The sequence below is a fragment of the Zonotrichia albicollis genome, chromosome 31 (assembly GCF_047830755.1).
Source record: "Zonotrichia albicollis isolate bZonAlb1 chromosome 31, bZonAlb1.hap1, whole genome shotgun sequence".
In the NCBI taxonomy this organism is placed as follows: domain Eukaryota; kingdom Metazoa; phylum Chordata; class Aves; order Passeriformes; family Passerellidae; genus Zonotrichia; species Zonotrichia albicollis.
The window spans coordinates 3,379,861-3,403,527 of record NC_133849.1 but is presented as its reverse complement, the minus strand read 5'-3'; the positions used below and the strand labels follow the sequence as shown (position 1 = coordinate 3,403,527).

The following is a 23,667-nucleotide window of genomic DNA, read 5'->3' as shown; positions in this document are numbered from 1 at the left end:
CCCCGGGGGCGGGCTGAGGGCGGCGGTTGCTGGAAGCGCCGCCATTGTCCGAGCCTGTGTGCGGTCCCGGGAGCGGCGGCGGCGGCCGGAGCGCGGTGAGGCGGCGGCGGAGCTCAGAGGCGGCCGCAGCGCAGGTGGGAACCGCGCTGGGTTGTGCGGGGGCTCGGGGCTGGCTGCGGGCCTCGGGGGCGGCAGGGGGCTCGGGCGGGTTCGTTGTGCCGTGTCCGGCCCGTGTTGCCGCTGGCGTGAGGGCGCTGCGGGAGCGGCTGCCCGCGGTCTCCTTGCGGCCGCTGCCTCGGCAGGAGCCGCTGCCGGAGCAGCGCTGGCTCGGGCCGGTTGCTGTGGCTGGGACAGAGGGGGCTGCCCTGTGCCCGGGGCTGTGCGGGGAAATTCCCGTGGCCGGAGGTTTCTGTGCCCAGAGGAGACTGAGGAGTCCTGTAAAAGTGACTTTATTGCTGAGCAGAGAGAGAGGCCGTGGGGCATTTGCCGTGCGCTCTCTTCCATTGTTGTAGTTCGCAGCCTCCTTTGTATCCTCATTTTCCCGGCCTCATCTCCCTCTCCCTTTGCCCACTGGCTGAGGTACTTGGAAGGTTCAGACCTCCCGATCCGCCAACTGCATGTCCTCGTTATTGTGCACCCCCACTTTCGTATAACATTCCATAATCACGGCTCTGTTAAGTCTTTGTTCTTCTGGAATTTCAGGAATTCACCGGGACTTTCTGTGAGCAGCAGTCCCTTTTAATTAGTAACATTTATTGAAGCTGGTGGTTTCCCCCAGTTACTTCCTTATCTACAAATCCCTGGTGCCTCGATCACCTACTGAATGAGCTGCACTCTCAAGGTGTGGAGCACCGTAAAAAGATGAGAGTTGCTGTAGCACATCCGAGGAGAAACAGCATTCGTTTAACCCATGGTCTGCCAGGGAGCCACAAAACCGTGTCCCATTCCCATAATTTCCATGTATGGACCAATACATGAGATGCTTTTTTGTTTCTGGTGTTGTTTTTTTTTTTTTTTCACCACTTTTCCTTTGTCATCTCTTTGCCAACAGCAGTATGAGCCATTTAATTTTCCACAAACTCCTCCTTTTTCTGCTAACAGATGATCTGATCCCATCCCATGGTTAAGTGTTGTGTTCCTCATTTCAGTGGATTGGTCGGCAGGAAGGTCAGGAGCTGGAGCTGTCTGGTTGGTTATTATTGCGAGGGCAGCTTGTAATCTAGTGATGCAATTGAAATGAGAAATGGGTTCTGTGGCTCCTGATATGAATTGGTTCGGGTTCCCAGGGCCTGGTCCATGGTCTTGTTGTATTTGTTTTCCTGGCCGGTCATCTTTTCCCCCTTTTTGGCTGCTCTCTCCAGCCAGGGCTGCATCAGTTGACTGCTTTTCTCTAAATAAATAATCAAATCCTTGGATTCCCAACTGATTTCCCTGAATTTTTGGTAGCAAAAAACCCCCACTGCTCTCATATACCCTATGTAACACAGACAGTGCCAGCACGTTGGAGTGGGCAGAGGGATGATTCCCCCCAATTATTTATAGTGAAGTTTTCCCAACATTCTCCTTCTGCTGTTTCCCTTTGCAGCTTCACCCGTTTGTGTTGCAGGGTCAGATATCCTCCCCCTGGGCTCTGCCTTGAGCTGTGCAAATTCCATCAGTGCCAGCAGGCAGAGCTTGGGGTGAGGGGCAGAGGGAATCAGCCCAATTCCTGCCCCGGGCAAGAGACCCAGGTGCATTTTGCCGGCAGTGTTAATTTCCATTTTTAAAGCTCCTCTGCAGGCTGCCTGGAATGAAGCTTCACTTCCTGCTGCTGGGCAATGTTGATGTTTTGTTGCTGGTCGTTATCTCTGTGGGTGTCTTTTGAGCTGTTCCCAGTCTGTTGAGATGTTAAACTCATCTCTATTGAGTGGTGTAACATCCCTTAAATAGAACCTTAAAAATTCATTTCCCCAAGGCACAGACAAACCAAGCCTGAGCAGAGGAATAAGATTTAAACGAACCGAAACATGGTATATTTTGCAGCAGTGCAATGGCAGGCAGCCCAGAGTGTGGGTGTGAGTGAGCCCCAGAGTGGAATTGTGCCCTGGTGTTCCCCAGCAGCTGTGGCAGTGCAGGCCCAGGCAGCGCTGAAGCTGCAGCAGTGGCAGCAAGGCTTGGCCCCAGTGGCTGGAGATGGCAGAGGAGGGTGGCCAGGATTGCAGAGGATTCCAGGCGAGGATCTGTGGGCAGGCGCAGGGGCTTGGCCCGCTGTGGAGCCCTGGCTGCTGCTGCGTTGCCTTCAGGGCAGGCTCAGGGGCGGCCTCCCATCCTCCTGCTGCAGGCGGGAAGTGCAAATCTCCGGGGCTTCAGAGCCCTTGAGGCCAGGCTGAGGGGTCCCCCCGTGTTGAGCTGTGCTGGCGGCTGTTTCTGGCCTCAGGGACACTTGGCATGGGCCCCTTGGCCACCAGTGGTGCTGCTTTGCACTCCTTAGGCAGGAGCCGATGTCCTGGCTGGGTGTTGGCAGCAGCAAAGTGCCAGGGCAGGCTGTGTGCCAGCCCAGCTTGCTGTGGGAGAATGTGCCTTGATATCTGCCCCAGTGGTTGCTGAAGCAGTGAGAATTGCTTTTGCCCCCCTGTTAGGTGCCATGGTGTCAGCAGAAGATATTGAAGCCTTCCTGCTCAGGGCATTTCAGTGCCAGGCTCTCACAGGCACCCAGAGCTGCATGGGTTGAGCTGAGCATGGGGCGGTGACCTGCGCTGTGTCTGATTCCCCTTCCTTAATAACAGCCTGTCTTGTAGCTCTTTTCCCTTCTGCTGCCCTTGCAGAGCCATCCACAAACACAGTTTCTCCCTCAGGCCAGGGAATGTCCCATCATCAATCTGTCCCAGCCTGTGTCTGGAGCTCTGTCCCTTGAGTGCAGTCTTGGGTTCCTTGCCAGCCCCTCTCCAGGCTGTTCAAACAGGAGGCTGGGTTAAACCCTTGCCCTGTCCTCAGGTCTAAATCCTCCTGTGCCATTGAACAAGTTTCATACTGTAATAACCAAGCCCTGCTCATCCATTTAGAGGCTCTTTTGGTTGTCAGAGCTTGAACTTGATGCCAGACTTGAACTGTAGGAGATCTTATATAGAGTTAAATATTTTGGCACAAGAATTCCTTTGGCAAGACCCTGTTTAGCATCCACCTATAATTCAAATATTTTTAACCTGTCTGGAAGGCCCAGGCCAGACACCTTAGTTAATCTTCATTTTAACACTTGAAAATTCTGTGTTTCCTCCTTGTGTCCATCCATCCAGTTTGACTGGCAGGATAGGAGTGTTCTAGGGAGGCATCCTTGGCTCCAAAAGCCCTGCCTTTAAGAGGGACTCAATACCAGGCTGCGAGCCCTTCCTTCCCTCTCTTGGAACAGGGTATTGCTTGTCCTGGTTGCTTTAAAGTAATTTGTAGAGGCTCCGTATCTAATTTTCCCTCTTTCCCTGGGGCTGCCCACATTTCTGGGTTCACTTCAGCATAGGCCGTGCCTGACATTTGGCACAGAGGTACAACAGAACTGGCCTTTGTATCACTTTTTATAATATTACTTTGAGTTACGAGTTTAGCGATCAAATGCCTTCCCAGTAAATCATGATAACAATTAGGAGCGGATAAAACTTAATGCGTTTCAGATCCATCTCCCACTTCTGCTAACAGTGGTTGAATAAAACCACACATCTTTCCCACTTATCCCCTGAATAATCAGAGACATTTTTGGCATTTCCCCCACTTAGGTCTAAGATTCAGAGTGGATTGAGAGGCCCCTGTGTCCATCAGGAGATGCCTCCTCTCAATGCGGACCCACCCTGAATGTTCTCAAGGGCTGCAGTGTGGAGGGTCCCTGGTGTGATGGGAGCTGTGACAGCCCTGGCAATCCATGTCCATCAAGGGGTGGACTTGCTGGTGCTGAGGGTGCTGCTGTCTGTGCTTGCAGTGTCCTTGTGCCCTGCAGCTGGAGCCCTGGTTCCTTGCCAGGGGCTGTTTGGGTGGGCTCTCCCCTGCCGAGGAGGGCAATGCCTGTGCCAGGTGCTTGTGGCCGAGCCGTGCCCTGGGTGCTGGGGCCCCCTTGGGCCCTGGGGTTGATCCCTCAGGGGCTGTAGGAACTGTGCCCTGGCCTTTGCCTTCAGCTTGGCCTTTTGCTGCTCCCTTCTTGCACTCACCTGCTGTGCCTTTGTGCCCAAGTGCTGCAGGGCCTTCTTGTGCCCCTCCTGCAGCCCCCTCAGTGCCTGTGGGTGCTTGTCTTGCTTTACAAGAGAGGTGTCTGCTTGGGAAGGCAGAAAAAGCCTTTCTTGGAATGGAGAATGCAAACCCCCTCCCTCTTAATTTTTAGAATAGTGAAATCAAGGGGCTCTCAGGGAAAGATATGGGAGTAGGAATACCAGTTCTTTACTAGTGTGTATAATAAAGCAAACAAACAGCAACAGCTGCGGCACTGACAGCAAACAGAGCCCGGAGCCAGTCCCGGCCTTTGGGCTGCGGCGCTTTCCCCTTGGGTGCAGTTCCGGGCACGGCCGGCAGGGGCGCTGGTGGCTCCCGCGGGGCGGGGCAGCGCATCCCTCCCGTGGGAACCTCTCTGAACGGAAATAGAGCAATCCCTTCATCCAACTCCTTCATTTTTTTCCCTTCTATAGCCTTTCTCCCGTGTTTTGAGAAAGAATTTGGAGAGGGCTGCCTTTTAACTGAGCTCCTAGTGTTTCGTTAAGATGCTTCCTGTGGAGAGAGAGAGTTTCCCTGAACAGCCGGAGCTGTGGTTACCAATGGGACGTAACTCAGAGCAGGACGGGGTCAGGGGAGGATATCCCGCCGAGGCTCGGTGGGAGTGTGGGCAGGGTCTGCTGCCAGAATCACCAGAGGGGGATCTTCCCGTGGAGCCCGAGGCAGAGCGTGGGCAGCCCCCAGATGGCTGATGGCGGCTGATCCGGCAGCTCCCGGCAGAGCAAAGGCAGGTGGGAGAGCCCGGCAGCAGCGGCGGTGCCCAGCGCAGGTGGCACGGGCAGGGCAGGCGGGGATGGGATGGCTGGGACCCCCCCTGGGTGCGGTGGGCGCGGTGAGCTCGGAGCAGGCGGCAGGACAGAGCAACCCCCATCTTGCCCAGCATGGGCGGCAGAGCGGCCACGGGCCAGGCAGTGGGAGCAGGGCACACAAATTGAGCGACAGCGCCGGGGCAGGTGGAGCTGCCCTGGGCAGTGAGGCCGCACCTGGGATGGAAAGCGGGGCAGGCGGAGCTGAGGCGGGCAGCGAGCCGGGACCCGGGACAGGCGCCTGGGCCGCGAACGGAGGGGGCAAGAGCTGCAGAGGATCCCACTCTCTTTCTGAGTTTTCCTCTTATTCCCTTCTCTTTCATTTCCCCTTTTTCTTTCCTTGTTTTTTTTTTCTCGGGGCATTCTGATACTTTAAAGATTTTTATTCTCCTAAAATCTCCTGTCTAACATATGGCATATTCTCTTTCTTCTAGATTAAATGGTTTTTTTTTTTACAAAAAAACACAGAACCTAACAAATCCAAACTTCTGCTTGGATACAATGAAATGGCCAACGAGCTAACTCACGGCCTCCTAATGTTGTTTTTCTCTTGACCTTTTTATTTCTCTTTTGCCAAATTAAGCATCTTTCAGTTACTTGCTTGGCTACTCCGAGAATCCCAGTGCACCCATAGTTCCTTAAAAGTGATCACACAAAGCTTGAGTACCCCAGTGGGTTTTCTGATGCATGTCTTCTAATATTTTCCTAGAAGCACATTTTATTTAGAAATTGTCTTCCATCAAGAAGTTTCCATTTCCCTGATTTATCTTGTTCACTTCCTGTCTTGTTTAATTCTTTTTTCTCAGCTTCCCTAAACTTTGGAATTTCCAGTTTTTCCTGGTTTGGAGTTAATGTTAACATAACTCTTTCAGCTCCATTTTCTGCTGCATCCTTAGCTTTGTGATCTGCCAAATTATTTCCTCTTCTTTCTGGGGTCTTTCTCTTGTGGGGTTCCTTAACATGTACTATAGCTACCTCTTTTAGGTTATTTTAATGCCTCTAAAACCTCTAAAATAAGTTCCTCATGTACTAGTCCTTTTCTTCTTGAATTAAGTAATCTTTTTTCCTTTCCAAATTTTTTGCACGTATGTACTACTCTAAAGGCATACCTTGAATCTGTATATATAGTTCCTTTATTTTGTGTTAAATATTCTAGTGCTCTATTTAAAGTATATAATTCACAAGACTGAGCTTAGTAATTTAAGGTTAATTTCCCTTTTTCTGTAGTTTGCATGTTTTCCCCATCAACTACTACATACCCTGTATTTTCTCCTTTTGCAAGTAGTTGTATCTCTGTTAGCTAACATATCTCCCAAAGGACTGGGGTTTTTTTCTTTTTTTTTTTCCCTGTATCCAACTTACTGGTTTTCTTTCTCATTTTTCAAGATCTTATCTATTCATCTTCTATCTCTGTTTTTCACTTTCACTAACAACCTAAATACCGCTTTTCTTTCAACTACACACCCAAAAAGAAAAATGTTTTTTCTCACACTACTTTCAGTACAATACACCTCCCTCCAAGGAGATATAGTGAAGGTTAAAATACAGAATCTACATTACCTATACTTTCATTCATCTACATTCACTCACTTTTATTTCCCATTCTCTTCCACACATTCTTTCCCGCCCTCAGGACACAGAGTGGATCCCTGTTAACAGAGAATCGCGGGTCCCTGTGGCCCCCCCTGGCCTTGGGGTGGCCTCTGGGTCTCAGTATCTCCGGGCCTCCTGGGAGGGCCCTGACTCTGCTGCCTCCGGTGCCGTTCCCCTGTGGGGCTGATTTGTGTGTCACTCACACTCTTTAGCCACGGCCCCCTCACACGCCCTGGGGACAATGGCCCGTTTGCAGGTCACCTGTACCTTATGCCACAGCCCCCACACGCCAGGAGAACAATGGCTTATTTGTGGGTCACACACTCCTCTTTCCACAGCCCCCCTTCCCACCCGCCCGGGAAGCTGAGGCTGATTTTGTGTGTGACTCACTCTCACACACAACAAGACAACAATAAGGTAACTTCTGTTATAAATGATCAAATGAGAGTTTGATACTTTCTTATAAGTATGAGAGCCATACTTATATGAAAATTTAGCAAAGATTTATTAATTTGTCTGTGCGACTGAAGTTCGGTTGTCTACACTACCACAGCCAAGGGTCAGCGTCGAGCCCGGGTTCGGTGCTGGGTGAACACGGATCTGACCTGCGAATGTCAGAGTCTCCCCCTGTTCACAAATGCTGCCTGAAACAGCGAGTTCTTTTACAGTTTATTCTGCTCGAGGCAGAGACGACCGAATGTTCTTTGTGTCTATCCCATGCATAACCTTGGCTTTACCTGTGCAGAGGTGGACAAAGACTCAGTCCCGGTGTCTGATGTTGTCAGTAGACTCTGGGGAAGTCAGCATTCACATGCATCAGGGTGGGGCTGTGGATCATTGTGGTAGCTGTAATCGACGAGGCGTTAATCACTCTTGGGTGGACCTGGTGACCCGGGGAAGCCAGCGATTATCGCCCTGGAAGCTTCTGTTCTTTCATTAAAAACCCCGATGTTTATCTCAACCAAGTCCAGGAACTAGATGTATATGAATAAGACACTGCTCCTGGCCAGGGTGGTCAAGAGACTTAGTGTGGAGTTTACAATATTTTATACATTAATAGCATTAATTATCTCTACCATATACTACACTTTCACATCACCTATTACAAGTTTAGGTGTTTCTGGCCAGTCCTGGTGCTCTTGGATATCCCTCAACCCAGCTGTGCTGCCCAACCCCAGATGCTCTTGAGCATATCCTCAATCCAGCAGAATTTTGCTCAACCGTGAATGCTCTTAGAATGTTAATTCTTCAACCCAGCAGGTTTTAATTCTGGATGCTCTTGGGCTCTCTTATCCCTCAAACCAGCAGAAGTTTTAGGGTTCCCTTTTGTCTCGTTTCCTAGTGGATTTGGCTCGGAAACTCCTCTGCTCCCTTGCTCCGAGGGGTCCAGCCCCTCTCTGAGACCCAGTCCCAGTTACCCCGGGGGATTCTCTCACTCCTCTTCTCACTCGCTGTGTCTCTTTACTGGCTGCTTCCCTCGAGGAAAGTTGGAAACGCAGCGTGGGAGACTCCAGCACTCACTTGGCAGGTCTGGGACAACCAGCCCTCCTCTCATTCACACACATTCATCCCCCTGTACCTGCCCCCCTGAGAAATACTTACCAATCCCTTTTTCTTCCCGGGTTCTTCGTGCACATTACTACTCTTAGGGGGCCAATTACCGTGGTTGTAGGGAGCCTTTTCCCTTCTCTTTGTTTTATTGTCTCCTTTTGTCCATCATAACCTGCGTCTGTCGGTCGCCCCAGGGGAGACAGAGCGAGGCTGCCAACGGGGCAGGGCGTGCCTTCCCCACTCTGACTCTCCTAAAGCACCGGCAGCGAGGTGTTAGTAACCATCCTCTGCTACCAAATTGTGAAAAACGCCAATCACTTGCTTTTAAAATTTTAAAAGTTTAATGGTAATAAAATGATTATAAAAATAGTAATAATATTAGAGTAATGACAATTGTGACAAATCCAATTAGGACAATATGAGACAACAAATACAAAGAGTTACGGACATCCGGGGACCTTTTTCTGGGAAGCATTTTTCTGGGAAGCACGAGCCCGAAAAAGGACACCTGTTAACACAGGATTAACCATTAAAAACAATAGCCTGTTGCATATTCATACACCTCATACATGATGCATAAATTCCATTCAAACACAGGATTCTGTCTGGTCAGTGTCAACTTCTTCGTCTGAAACCTAACAGCAGCTTCGAGGCACGAAGAAGTTATTTCTTCTGACAAGAGAGCACTAAATTCTTTTTCCCTGAAAGATTTAGGTGTCCTGTGGCTGCTATCTCGCTGCAAGTCCTTTTTTTAAAAAAGTCTCTTACCAAGCATAGTTTCTATTTTAACATTTTTTTAATAACCTAAATCTATATTTAACCAACTATTTAAGAGAATTAATACAGCAGTACTTTCTAACATACGACATATAATATTAATTTTAATATTTGCGAAAACCCAATCACAAAATATGCATTTTTTAGAAGTATAATCCCACTTACTTCCAGTCTCTCCCAGTTTGGTCCAAGCTGCCACCAGCCTGGTTCCAGTGACTTCCTCAATCAACTCAGTGAGTCCCAGTATGATGCCATTTGCTCCCAGTTGCTCCCAGTCAGGCCCAGTATGGGGGATGATGTGCAGGGTGTGCTCACTGTGACACTCAGTTCCTCCCAGTATTAGTCCAGTCAATCCCAGTATGATCCAAATATGGGCCCAGTGTGCTCCCAGTCTCTGCCAGAATAAACCAGTAGTACTCCACATGGTTCCAGTTGCTCTCTTTCACCCTCACTTTCCTTCCAGTCACTCCCAGTATCTCCCAGGGTACCCCAGTTCCCTCCACCATCTTTCCAGTTCCTTCCAGTATGATCCCATTTGCTCCCAAGCACTCCCAGTCAGCCTCAGAGTAGTGGCACTCACTGCCAGTCACTACCAGTATGATCCCAGTTCATCCCAGTACAAGCCCAGCAGTTTCCAGTGCCTGCCAGCATGCACGCAGTCACTCCCTGTTCTTCCCAGTTGCTCCCACCATGATCCCAGTTACTCACAGCTGCTCCCAGTCATCCTCAGCATAATCCCAGTCACTCCCAGTATATCCCATTTGCCCCTAACATGGTCTCAGTTGCCTCCTGCAGGCTCCTGCTCACTCCCAGTATGATCCCAGCGTCCATCAGTGCGATCACAGTCTGCCCTGGCATGGCAGTATGATCCCAGTATGATGTCAGTACAAGCCCAGTGCACTCCCAGTCACTCCCAGTACGATCCCAGTATGATATCTGTAGAAGCCCAGTACAGTCCCTGGCAGTGCTGCCACTGCTGGGATCCCCCAGCCCTGTGTGCGCTCCCCCTGGCGGATGTGCCGAGAGGAGCCCCAAGGGCTGGCAGTGCCCAGGCAGGGTCCCCAGCAAGGCCCAGTTTGGATGTGCAGCCCCCAGTTTGCCCAGTTTGCCTCTCCTTTGGCCCGGGCCGGGTTCCCCCCGCCCGCAGCGGCTGGAGCAGCCGAGAGCCCCGCGCTGCCCATCCCGACCTGTCCCGGCTCCATCCCCGCTCCTGCCGCGGCTGCGAGGGCTGCGGGAACGGGGCAGCGAGGGTGTGGCTGCTGCTGGGGGAGGAGGAGGAGGGAGGGAAGGGCAGGGATGAAGGGTGTTATAAATTGGAGTGGTCAATCTGCCGAGTGAGTATAATCAGATTAACAATTTTTATTGATTACAGCAAGCAAGGCAAAAAGCAAATCAGTGCTGGGCGACAGGGGAGTCTCCGCTCCGCCAACCGCCACCCGCTTCTGGTATTTCGTGGGGTTTCTATACAGTCCTGCTTCCGGGTTGGCGTGTCTTTCAGGGTAGTACTCTGTGCATTCTCCTCCTGTTGCTAGGCGGTCGTAGTCTGCCTCCCGGTGGTCTGAGGATGAAGGCCGGTAGTCTTCTTCTTCTTGCCCCACGGTCAACCTTTCCTTAGTTGGTATGGTTGGTCTGGTTCCTGGAACTTTAAGCATACTCAGCAGATAAGCAAATATTGTGCTATCAATCATAGCAGGCCCGCTACCGTTGTCAACGGCCTTGCCCCTTACTCCTCGGCAAACAATAGGCACATAGGTACATATAGTTACACATTGCTTACTTAGCATTTCAACATAATAGCTTCTAAGATTTTGCAGTTTAAGCCTTATGACATTTATTTTGCAGTATATTAGCCCGTTATATTCATCTTGCAACATACTAGCTTGTTACATCTTTCTTTGCAATTTTTCTATTATTGGCTTTTCCCCTTTTCATAGTCTTTAGCAACTTGATGAACAAACTAAGACATTAACTCATTACAAAGGGGGAGGAGGAGGTGGGGTTAGGGAGGAAGAGGAGATGGGATGGAAGGGGAGGGATGGAAGAGGAAAAGGAAGTGAGGATAACACAGAGAGGGAGGAGGATGGGGGATGGAAGGGGATGAGTGGGAGGAAGAGGAGGGACAAAGGCAGATCGAGGCTGAGCTGAGGGAACCACGCAGTCGATCCCTGCCTGAATTCGCAGCCCCCACCTGTGGGATCATCGCCCCCCCGAATCGTGCCGGTGAGCGGGGAGGGGGAGCTGGGCCCGGATATCCTGGGGGGTCCCTGGGTTGGGGTTTTTGGGGTTGTTTGGAGAATGAAGCAGTCCAAGGCTGAGCGGAAAAGGCCCCTTGGGGGGACATCGGGGGGTGGCGGTGGCGGCTGCCGGCAGAGGCAGCCTGGAGGAGCAGAGCCCTGAGTCCCCCAGGAGCCCAAAGTGGGGAGCCCAGAGAGGGGGGAGCGCCGCCATTGGCGGGAGCCTGAAGAGCCTGGAGAGGGGCAAGGGGGACTCCTTGGAGCCGCTGCAGTCCCGAGCAGAGAATGAGGGGAGAAGGGAGCCCGGGAGCCCAAACAGCCCCGGCATCCCGAAATGGGGAGAGCGAAGCGGGGGGAGCTTTTGGCATTGCTGGGACTGCCAGCAGCCTGGGCAGGGCGGGCACCGAGGAGAAGGGGGACCCCCAATCCAAGCGTGACCCCCAACAGCTGGGACAGGGGGGAACCTCTGAACACCAGAGGGGAGGGACCAAGGACGGGGAACTCCTGGGAGGCTTTTTCAGGGCTGAATTTTGGTGTTTGTGAGGTTTTTCTGGAGCCCTGATGGCCAGTGGCTTGTAGAGATGGACTTGGGCAGAGGCACTTTCAAACTCACTGTGCTCATCCCTTGTTTTCCCCAAACCAGGATTTCCCATTGCCAACTCCTGGGAGGCTGCGAGGAAGAGGAAGATGCCCCAGGACAATGAGGCAGGTGAGGAGGAAGTCAGTGTCCCTGGAATGCTTAAAATCAGAGGGTTTTGGGAAAGCTGCAAAAGGCAAGCCTCAGAGACAGTAGAGCTGATTTGAGCTTTGCAGCAGCCAATAGATTGGTCAGCAGAAAAATTATATAAGTAGGAAACAAATAGAAAGTAGGGAGAAATAGAACAATGGTCTGTGCATTAGCACTTTTCTAGAATAACTCCCTAACCTGCGGAAAAGTATATTTAGCAAGATATTAAGAAGTTCCAAGCTTAATAGGGGAGCTCTGTGCATTGTGTTTTAGGGCTTACAAGCAGGTATTGTACTTGAAATGAGCAAGCATTGTTTTAACCATCAATGTGCTTATAGTGCTTGGATAGAACTACTGTCAATATGCTTTTGCTTTGTGTGATTGGTCAAAAACCTTTTAAAGTAAGTTTTAACATGAACTTCTTTGTCTGCTACCTGTGAAGTGAGCTACTGGAATCTTCCCATTGTCATAACCAAGTAATGAGACAGATGGTTGGAAAATCACACAGCTCAGGACGCATTCCTAGCAGTCCAGTCCTGTTTGTGATTTGTGCACAGCCCCGAGCTGGTGATGAGTGCCCCTTTCCCCTCTGTGCTGCTCCATCTCCCAGCCCAGCACGGCCCCGGCTGCAGCTCAGCCCTGGGGGATCTCCTTGCCCTTGCCTGTGGCACGGAGGCAAATCCCATCCTGTCCTTGTCCTTCCTCCCCCAGAGCAGGAGCTGAGCATGGAGAGCAGGGAGGACAAATGCCCGCGGCAGAACCTGGTGGAAGAGGCCGTTTTGAGCGGCTCCACGGCGCAGGAAGCCAACGGGGAGGAAAAGCCCCGGAGATGCCGCACGAGGAGGGGCTGCAAACGCAGCCGGCGGGGATCTGAGGGGGAAAGAGCCAGCCTGGGCCAGGAAGGCGGCCGGAGACGGAGCCAGAGCTCGGAGCTGGTGCTCCATGAGCAGCTCCATGGTGGGGAGAAGCCCCACACGTGCGAGGAGTGTGGGAAGAGCTTCAGGTGGAAGTCCGACCTGATCAGACACCAGAGGACCCAAACTGGGGAGAGGCCCTACGAGTGTTCCAAGTGTGGGAAGAGGTTTAAGACCAGCTCCCATCTCCTCCGGCACTATCAAAGTCACAGAGAGGAGAAGCCGTTCCAATGCCCCGACTGTGGGAAGGGATTCAAGCAGAACTCTGATCTCACCAACCACCGGCGCGTCCACACCGGGGAGAGGCCCTACGAATGTGATAAATGCAGGAAGAGGTTTAAGACCAGCTTCATTCTCCTCCAGCACTATTGGATTCACACAGAGGAGAGGCCCTTCCGCTGCCCCGACTGTGGGAAGGGATTCAAGGACAACTCCACCCTCATCACCCACCGGCGCATCCACACAGGGGAGAGGCCCTACGAGTGTCCCCAGTGTGGGAAGAGCTTCTCCAGCAGCTCTCACTTGACCCAACACCAACGGAGGCACCACTAAGGGAAGCCCTGCGAGTGCCCCGAGTGCAGGCAGAGCTTCGTGCGCTGCTCCAGCTCCATCCCCCACTGGAGGAGGCACTTTGGGCACAGCCCTGGTCACTCACATTCCCTGTGATCCATGTTGGGAACACACCTGGCTGCTTTGCCTTTTCATTTGGCCTTAATTTTCCTCTGCTTCACCTTCATCTTTTGAAAACACCCAAAACTGGTTTAAATGAAGGAAATTCATCGAATATATCAGACATTGCATAATTTTTCAGTTGTTTTAGAGGGAAGTTAGTATTTGGGGACGCATTCTGTGTGGAGTGCTGCTGTTGCTAAGAGGCAGGAATTTGATCTCACCCTTCTTGTGTTGCTAAGAACTCCTCCCCTGACCCAAACCCCAACTCCACCATTGCGATATATTATAAAAAGTCAACGGCCCTGCCTTTGCCCTCTGTCTGTGGGGTAAGAAATGGATTCCCAATGGATCAGCGCTTTTCCCGCTGTATTCCAAGAGGATGAACCTGTTTCACTGGATTCCTAGAGGATTCTGACTGTCACTGTTTTTTTTTCAATTGTACTACTGCCATTCTGTTTTTGATTTTTCCTAATAAAAAGCTGTTATTTCTACTCCCATATCTTTGCCTGAGAGCTCCTTAATTTCAAAAGTATTTATTATTTTTAGAGTTTATTATAATAATAATAGTAATAATAATAGTAGTAGTAGTAGTAGTTAAAGGGAGGGAGTTTACATTTTCTATTTCAGTGGAGGCTCCTGAAATGAGATGAGGCTGAGATGAGGTTGGGAAGTGATTTAGAGTCGTGGGATCTCAATTAGAGTGGTGGGATGGAGATTGTGTGGGGCTGGGTGTGTGGGATGTATTTGACAACAAATAAAACTCTGAGACTTACTGATTTCTCTCCCGTTCGTGTTCAGTCTGTTGCAGTTCTGTTTGCCGAGGGCCGCCTTCTCAGCTCATTGTCTTTGTGTCCCCTTTTCTCTCCTGCCTCTCTTTGCCTGCTCTGTTTCTCTCTCAGTGTCTCGCTGGACTCACGGACCACCAGAGACCCTCCCCTGATTTAATTGACCCAGGCACCACCAGAGACCCTCCCCTGAATAAATTGACCCCTCCCCTGATTTAATTGACCCCTGCCACCAAAGACTCTCCCCTGATTTAGTTGACCTTTCCCTGATTTAATTGACCCCTCCCCTGATTTAGTTGACCTTTCCCTGTTTTAATTCCCCTTTCCCTGATTTAATTGACCCCTGCCCTGATATAGATGACCCCTCTGTCCCCACAGACCCTCCCCTGATTATTTATTTTTTTTTTTCCCAATTATTTTCTTTATTCCCAGGTCCCAGGAGCTGAAGTCCTGAAGGCTGGCAGGGAAATGTCTCTGTAGGATTTTGCTCCATTTCCCTTCAAGGGCAGGAACATCTTTTCCTGGATGGGAGCTGGAATTGCAGACTTTTGGAATGTGTGCAGAGCAGCACGGACAGGCATCAAACATGAACTGGGATCAAATAGGGGTTGGAATCAAATATGGACTAGGATCAAACAGGGACTGGGATCAAATATGGACTGGGATCAATTATTGATTGGAATCCTACAGTGTGAGATAAACTGGACTGAGCTTATATAGACTGAGATCAAATACGGGCTGGGATCAAATATGAATTGGGATAAAAAATGGACTGGGATCAAATATGGACTAAAATCAGCTATGGACTGTGATAAACTGGACTGGGATCAAATCAGGACTCGGATCAACTGTGGACTGGGATCAACTTTGGACTGGGATCAAATATGGCCTGGATCAAATATGACAGATTTTATGGACTGGGATCAAATGTGGACTAGGATAAGCTATGGACAGGGATCAAATATGGACTGGGATCAAATATGGATTGGGATCAAATGGACTGGGTTCCTACAGACTGGGATAAACTGGACTGAGATTATATAGATGTCGTGGTTTGAGAGGAAGTTAGTTTTCTGGGATATGAAGTGGTCAGGCCAGTAGGTGCTCACATTTGAATACTGGCACCTGGTTTGGCCGCTGGGGACATTGGATACGCCTCTGAGAACACAGGGGTTAAAAATCAGAGCACTCCCAGGGGAAGCTCTCTTGGGTTCCAGTGAGGGAAGCAGGTCGGACCTCCCCTGCCCAGCTCCTGGCTGGTTTGGGGCTGGGTGAGGTAGGCCTGGCCCGAGGATGGAAGGGTGGAAGAGCCCCGAGAGCCATCGGGCAGCCACACCTCCCCCCCAGGAGAGAGAGAGACAGAGCGCCTGTGCCACCGTGAAATTTGATATCCTGTGCTGGCAGCACAGCCCGGCTGGCGGAGAAGGGCGGCGGGACGCAGCGAGAAGGGGTCCGGCAGCTGTGGGAGCTTTGGGCGGGCAGAGCCCGAGCTTTTAACCCTTTTTCGGACAAGGAAAACTTTGCAGAACATTAACCTTTCCTAGAAGAGAGATAAGAGATGAAATGGAAGAAGGAAATGTGCAAGTGTGAAGGTCTGGGCAAGTGAAAGATGTCAGGAGAGTAGAGAAGAATCTTAGGTGGGAAGAGATGATGGAGTGGCCTTAGCTGGACTTTTCCTGTATGGCCATGGACAGAACCATGTTTCCTGTGACACAGAGACTGCATCCTGGGGGAGGCAATGGCTCAGAGCCAAGAGGGTTCAGTGTTGGTAACCCTCGGCCCCAGGGGGTGAAGTTTGGGGGGCACAGGTGTCCCAAAAGTGAGACTGTGCTCTTTTTGGAACGGGACAAAGCATCCTTAAAAGGACAGCCCTAGAAGCAGCTCTGGTCCATGTGCAGTGGTGAGAGCACTGGACAGGGAAGGAAGAGGTCACGATGGCAGATGTTCTCCAGGCGGTGCCATGAGTGACTTGGAAACACACGAGGTTTCAGCGGTGTTTCCTGGGGAAGCCTATGGCACAAGAAGGACTCCTCCCCTCTTGATGAACTGAGAATTGATTACCTAAAGGGTGGTGATGGACCGAGAGTTGGTGATTTCGGGAATAGATGTATTGGAAATTTGGTGGCGGGGGGAGGAAATGTTTTTGTAAAGTTTTCATTTTCCCTGTGTGTTTCTTGTTACGTAGAGTTGGAGTTTAGTTAATAAAGGTTTATTTTCTTTATTTCTAAGTGGGGGCCTGCTTTGCTTATTGCTGGTCACATCTCACAGCAGACACCAGGGAGCACTTCTTTTCATGGGGGCACTGGCATTGTGCCAGCATCAAACCATGACACCTACGCTACCAGTTGGCCTTTTTCCACCTCTCCAGCCATCCCCACAGAGCATTGGCTACCATCCATGAATCAGTGCAGAGGTAGAGCTTTGGCCATTTCTCTCCCTTAGCAATATCCAGGGCCAGCTGAACAGCTTTGAATTCTGTAAGTTGGCTTGATCCACCTTCTCCTTCAGCAGCCTCTGCCACCTGTCGTGTGGGGCTCCATACGGCTGCTTTCCACTTCTGGTCCATCCCTACGATGTGACAGGAACCGTCAGTGAAAAGAGCGTAGCGCGTTTCCTCTGGGGGCAGTTGGTTATAGGGAGGAGCCTCTTCAGCCCATGTCACTGGTTCTTGTTGCTCTTCATCAGTAAGACCAAAGTTCTCACCTTCTGGCCAGTTTGTAATTATCTCCAAAATCCCAGGGCAATTCAGGTTTCCAGTACGGGCGCGCTGTGGGATAAGAGCAATCCGTTTACTCCATGTAGCGTCAGTGGTGTGGTGGGGGGTGGGAACCTTTCCTTTGAACATCCACCCCAGCACCGGTAGTCGGGGTGCCAGGAGGAGTTGTGCTTCCGTGCCAATCACCTCTGAGGCAGCCTGGACTCCTTCACAGGCAGCCAAGATTTCCTTCTCTGTGGGAGTGTAGTTGGCTTCTCACCCTCTGTAGCTTCGACTCCAAAATCCCAGTGGTCGGCCTCGAGTCTCCCCAGGCACCTTCTGCCAAAGGCTCCAGGACAAAGCCATGGTTCCTGGCTGCAGAGTAGAGCACGTTCTTCACCTCTGGTCCTGTCCTGACTGGGCCAAGGGCAACTGCATGAGCAATCTCCTGCTTGATCTGGGCAAAGGCTTGTTGCTGCTCAGGGCCCCAGTGGAAAGTGTTCTTCTTACGGGTGACCAGGTAGAGAGGGCTCACGATCTGACTGTACTCAGGAATATGCATTCTCCAAAAGCCTATGGCACCTAGGAAAGCTTGTGTCTCCTTCTTATTGGTGGGTGGAGACTTTGCTGTGATCTTGTTGATGACATTGGTGGGAATCTGATGCCGTCTGTCTTGCCACTTCACTTCCAGAAACGGGATCTCTTGAGCAGGTCCCTTGACTTTGCTCTTCTTGATGGCAAAGCTGGCTTTCAGGAGAATCTGGATGATCTTCTCCCTTTTCTCTAACACCTCTGCTGCTGTCTTCCCCCACACAATGATGTCATCAATATACTGCAGGGATGTAGGGTAGGATGAAGAAACCATAAACCATACATATCGTAAACAGACGCCAGTACCTTTGTAAATGCTTTATAAATCATTATCACCAAGGCCAGCACAACAGCTATTCCAATCCGTACCCCTCTACCGTAAAAAATTACTTGTTAAAAACAATAATCCTAGTGACAAGAAAGGTATTGAAACCTCAAAAAGGTCTAGGGCCCAGAGCCATACGAAGGCTTTCACACCCAGAGACATCAGGGGTTACAGCAGCATGGCTACTAACTGCTTTAACAACAAACACACAAATAATAGAGCTTTTTTCCAACGTTTCCAGCCCCACGTTGGGCGCCAATTCATGTATTTGTCAAGGTTTAGAGCAAATTTGGGGAAGAATCCCCCAAAGGAGCTCCGGTGAGAAAAGCAGATCCAATCGGCCCCTCCCCCCAACTGGTCTGGGAGGAAAAAATAACTCCTTGGAGAAGGGAGAAAAAAACCTGTTTATTAAACAATAAAACCAAAACAATATCAAACAATGAGACCCCTTGCCACTCTAAAAGAGATTAAAAACTGAGAAAACCCCGGGTTGAAGCTCAGCTTATTCAGTCTCTGATCAGTCCTTCCGGTGCTGGAATTGTCACAGGCCAGGCCTGGTCCGGTGGGCCACAACTGCAGCTGCCGGCGATCTCCTGGGTGTTCAGTCCAGAGCAGTTTCAAGAGGTCGAAAGAAAAAGGAAAAAAAAACAGTCCTGGGAACTTCTTTGCCTCAGCTAGCTAAAACTAACTAAAAAGAAAAAGAAGAGCTCTGTCCCACTGTCTGTTCATCCACAGACAACACAGGCCAGGAGCAGGAATGTGGAGGAGGAGTGCAGTGTCTGAAAACAAAACTGCGTGCTTCTTCTCTTCCCGCCTTCACTCTCTGGAACACTCTTAAAGGTACAAAACTTACTATTCAACATAAACAGCATGAGACGATTGGGGATAAAAGCATCATAGAGTCAACCCAGCACAAGGTCTAAAATTCCGAGTGGATTGAGAGGCCCCTGTGTCCATCAGGAAATGCCTCCTCTCAATGCAGACCCACCCTGAATGTTCTCAAGGGCTGCAGTGTGGAGGGTCCCTGGTGTGATGGGGGCTCTGACAGCCCTGCCAGTCCATGTCCATCAAGGGGTGGATTTGCTGTTCCTGAGTGTGGAAGGGGCTAGCAGCGGGCCTGTTAGCTAAAGGAGCAAGAAGTAAGAAGAAGAAGAAGCTGATAAGGAGCTTTCTCCAAGGCCGTAACCAAGGAGATCGAGAGAAAGAAGATAAGAGCATTCTGCAGCTGGACAAAGCGATTGTAGAAAGTTAGGTGGAGTCAGAGTAACTTTTCACCAATGGCATGATATTGAATTATTGTGGCCAATAGCTAAGGTAGAAGAAGGGTAAACAACTGGAAAGTGTATAAAAGATCAGCCATTTTCATTAATAAACTGTTGCCAAGTGTTACCAACTGAGACTACTTGTGGTCTCTGCTTTATGTCGTGACCGCCTCGACTGCGACATTTTGGTGACGCCGACGTGATAAGAACATAGTCGGTGGGGGCCCATACGGGGTCCTAGCAATTGGCAACCGTGACCCACTGGGACGTAGTGGGGGAGGCGGCGTTGGTGCAGCTGAGAGTGGCAGGTGGAAGCCACAGGGAGGTCCGGACCTGATTCCCTCCAATCAAGACACCTGGAAGTAGGTGAGCCACCAACTAGTAATAATGGGACAAAATTTATCTAAAGAGGAAGAAAGTGTTTTGTCTACCTGGAAAGTTTTGTTAAGAAATAAGGGAATTAATACGTCAGACTATGCGCTTCGTAATATATTGCTGTGGGCTAAATCACAGAATTTTGGCACTGATCCCGACACAGCATTTAGTGTTAAGGCATGGAAGAAAGTCGGGGACAGACTTTGGCAAGTTATTCGAGCGGGAGATAAAACAGCTGTTGATTTAGCAGTAACCTGGAACTCGCTCTTTGAGGCTTTAAAAGAATGGAAAGTAGAGAGAGAAACGGAGCAAGATGCGGACGAAGAGTCGGGGCTGATAACAGAACCTGACGGGGGGGCTGAGGCAGAGGGGGCCTCTGAGGTAGAAGGGGGCTCTGATGGGGAACTTGGTGAAGAAAGTTCGGGCGCCATGGGAGTTACCTGGCACGCTGCCAGAGCTTCTGGGAAAGCTGCCAAAGCTTCTGGGAAGGCTGCCAAAGCTTCTGGGAAAGCTGCCAAGGCTTCTGGGAAAGCTGCCAAAACTTCTGGGCAACCTGCCCTAGCCTCTTCTTATCAGACCCCTAAGCCTCCTTATCTCACACCTGCGCAGCAGCTCGCGATGGTGCCTGTATATACTACACCGCTACGCCAGTTAGCTGAAATCTCTCTAGCAGAGAGAAAAGCCCAGCCATCTGCCCCCCCGCTTCCCTCCTCTCTGGTCCAGCCGTCCGCCCCCCCGCTCCCCTCTGAGATGCTTGGACAACCTGCAAGGATGTATCCTCCTTTACCTGACAGTGACAGCAACAGCGAGTCAAGTGATGAGTCTCCTGCAGTAACACCTGTGTTGGGGCAAGGAGCTCTGGTCCCTTCATCTTCTAAGAGCTCTAGCCTTACTGCCCCATGGACTTTGCCTCCATGCCAAGTCACTGTGCTTCCTCGACACCCTCAGGAGTTTTGGGAATTTGTTAGGAGGAAAGCAGTTGAAGAAAAGAATTGGGACATCATAGAAAGGTTAGGTGCTCCAAGAGTACCTCAGGAGAACAGTGCCAATGCAAATGTTACTTGTGATAACCCTATGGCTTTTCCAGTTTTCAAAGCAGCTCCTGGAGCAGGACAGAATGACAGTCATCACATCTTCGCCTGGAGGGTTGTGCAAGACCTCCAATCAAAAGTAGCTCAGTATGGTATTAATTCCTCAGAGGTAATGCAGTTAATACGTGTGATTAATGCAGATTTGCTTGCACCTTATGATATCACTCATCTTGCTACAATTCTATTCCAGCCAGTACAATATGGTGTATTTCAAGAAACTTGGAGGCGAGTGGCTGAGCGCACGGCTTTAACAAATATGCAGTTGCCTCAACATGACCCTCGTCATGCTGTGGGTGTTGATGCCCTACTGGGCTCTGGGCCTTTTGCTAATCCAGATTTACAGGCAAGGTGGGATCCTTCGATTTTGGCACAAGCTCAGCAAATTGGCATGACTGCCTTAACTAAAACAATGGAAATGGCAGCTCCAAAGCAGAAATATGTTACTATACAACAAGGGACGAGAGAACCATTTTTGCAGTTTGCAGAAAAACTTGCTGCCGCCATTGAGAAACAGGTAGATGATGAAACTTTGCGAGAGAAATTGTGTGTACAATTGGCTAAAGAAAATGCAAACCCAGACTGCAGAAAGATTATTGACACTTTGCCTGGGGAACCCACCTTGTCTGAAATGGTTACTGCTTGCTCAAAAGTTGGTTCAGTTGAACATAAAATGGCAGCTCTTGCTGCAGTGTTAAGACCTTCAGCAAAGTGTTATAATTGTGGACAACAAGGGCACGTAAAGTCACAGTGTACTGTCCGGAAAACAACATTTAGGCCAAGTGCAAGCAGTGATGTTGTATGCAACCGTTGTGCTAAATCTGGGCACTATGCTAAGCAATGCAGGAGCAAATATCATGCAAATGGTCAGCTATTGCCGGGAAACCCAAAGAGGAGCGCGAAGGGGCGCGTGGGGAAACAAATACCCCAACAACCACAACAGCAAGTGCGGGTCTTCCCAGCCCTGCAAAGCTACCCATTTGCGATCAATTCTCAGGGGCAACAAGCGGGTCCGCAGGGATTGATATACCCACCGCTGACACAGTAACCATTTTAACAAAAGAAATATGTAAAGTGCCTCTTGATGCCTATGGTCCGATAGGACGGGGATTGAGTGCGTTTTTGATAGGGAGATCAAGTACTACACTTAGAGGTATTCATGTGCATCTAGGGCTTATTGATGCTGATTATTTAGGGCAGATTCATGCTATGGTATCCATTGATGACCCTCCTGTTACTATTCAGAAAGGAACTTGTATTGCTCAACTTGTACCTTTTGTGAGTTCTGTTCCAAATACAGTGGACCGAAGTCGCGGCACAGGAAGCTTTGGATCGACAGGAGAACCTCAAGTGTTTTGGACTGAGAAAGTAACAGAGAGCCGTCCAGAAAAGACATGCACTCTCACCGCCAGTGGATGTCATCCAGGAACTATATCAGTAACAGGTTTGATTGACACTGGAGCAGATGTCACAATACTCTCACGACTTTGCTGGCCTCAATCCTGGCCTCTTACTCGTGCAAGTTTTGGACTCCTGGGATTGGGTGGTGCTACAACAGGTGGCCTGTCAGCCATTGTAATTAATGTAAAACATCCTGATGGCCAACAAGCTAACATCAGACCCTATGTTGCCGATGCTCCTCAAAGTTTGTGGGGACGAGATTGTTTATCTCAATGGGGTGTCAAAATTACTACGGATTTTTAATGGGGGCCACTGTGTTGCAGGGCAATGAACGTCCAGTTGTACCCCTGACATGGTTGACAGATAAGCCTGTCCGGGTTCGCCAGTGGCCCCTGACTACTGAAAAGCTTACTGCCCTGCAAGAATTAGTTACAGAACAATTGCAAGCAGGACACATTGAGGAATCATTCAGTCCCTGGAACACCCCTGTTTTTGTAATAAAAAAGAAATCGGGAAAATGGAGACTTTTACATGATTTACGGCAGATAAATGCTGTAATGGCAACAATGGGAGCTTTGCAACCAGGCCTTCCTACACCCACGATGATTCCACAGGAATGGCAAATAGTTGTCATTGATCTAAAAGATTGTTTCTTCACTATTCCATTGGCTGAGCAGGACAAAGAAAAATTCGCTTTTACGGTGCCTTCTATAAATCATGCGGAACCTGATAAAAGATATCAATGGAAGGTACTCCCACAAGGCATGAAAAATTCGCCAACTATTTGTCAATGGTTTGTGGCACAGGCCTTGTCAAAAGTGCGGGAGCAATTTAAAAACTGCTACTGCTATCATTACATGGATGATATCTTGTTGGCATCTGACAACAAGCAACAGTTGTCAGCTCTTAGACAATGTGCTGTGACAAATTTGAAAGCCTTTGGTTTGATCATTGCTCCAGAGAAAGTGCAGGAACACATGCCTTGGAAATACCTAGGTATGTTGCTGACCAACACTCAAGTTATGCCTCAACCTGTAAAGTTAGACATTGATGTTAAAACTGCTACTGATGTTACAAAAATGCCAGAATTTGGTCGCTTTAAGTATATTCATGTTACAGTTGATACTTTTTCTCATGCAATGGTTGCTTCAGCATTCACAGGAGAAAAAATTCGAGATGCTATTCGTCATTTTTATCATGCCTTTTCTATTCTAGGTGTTCCGTGTCATGTAAAAACAGATAACGGCCCAGCATATGCTTCGCACAAAATGCAAGCATTCTTTCGTGCTTGGGGCATTGAGCATTCAACAGGTATTTCACATGTCCCCACGGGCCAAGCAATTATTGAAAGAGCTCACGGACTTCTTAAACGTCAGGTTCAAAAACAAAAAGGGGGAATGCAACAGGAGCCACCTCAAGTGAGATTAGATAAAGCTGTTTATGTGTTAAACTTCTTGCGTCCCCTACCTGACTCACAGTTATCTCCAATCTTTTGCCATTTTTCTTCTTTGAATTCTAAGCAACCAAATTTCCATAGAAATGTCAAGGTATGGGTCAAGGATTTGATTACTGGTATATGGTCTGGTCCAGTGGAACTGATAACCTGGGGAAGAGGTTATGCTTGTGTTTTGACAGATAATGGTCCTC

General features: G+C 49.7%; 2 protein-coding genes and 1 pseudogene across 2 annotated transcripts in view; all 3 read left to right on the top strand.

Moving 5' to 3' along the window:
• LOC141725898 (uncharacterized) overlaps positions 1 to 13,995 on the top strand; it is a 55,689-nt gene extending 41,694 nt beyond the window's left edge. The window contains exons 2-5 of the mRNA XM_074530060.1: positions 10,324 to 10,396; positions 11,133 to 11,171; positions 11,829 to 11,894; positions 12,624 to 13,995. Coding sequence (XP_074386161.1) covers positions 11,873 to 11,894; positions 12,624 to 13,378 — 777 coding nt within the window. The 5' untranslated portion in view covers positions 10,324 to 10,396; positions 11,133 to 11,171; positions 11,829 to 11,872 and the 3' untranslated portion in view covers positions 13,379 to 13,995. The remainder of the gene's footprint in view (positions 1 to 10,323; positions 10,397 to 11,132; positions 11,172 to 11,828; positions 11,895 to 12,623) is intronic.
• The window catches only part of LOC141725884 (uncharacterized), a 121,544-nt gene continuing 97,885 nt past the window's right edge, over positions 9 to 23,667 (top strand). The window contains exon 1 of the mRNA XM_074530047.1: positions 9 to 95. The gene's annotated coding sequence lies outside the window, so the exon portion shown is untranslated. The remainder of the gene's footprint in view (positions 96 to 23,667) is intronic.
• The window catches only part of LOC141725840 (uncharacterized), a 28,401-nt pseudogene continuing 4,758 nt past the window's right edge, over positions 25 to 23,667 (top strand).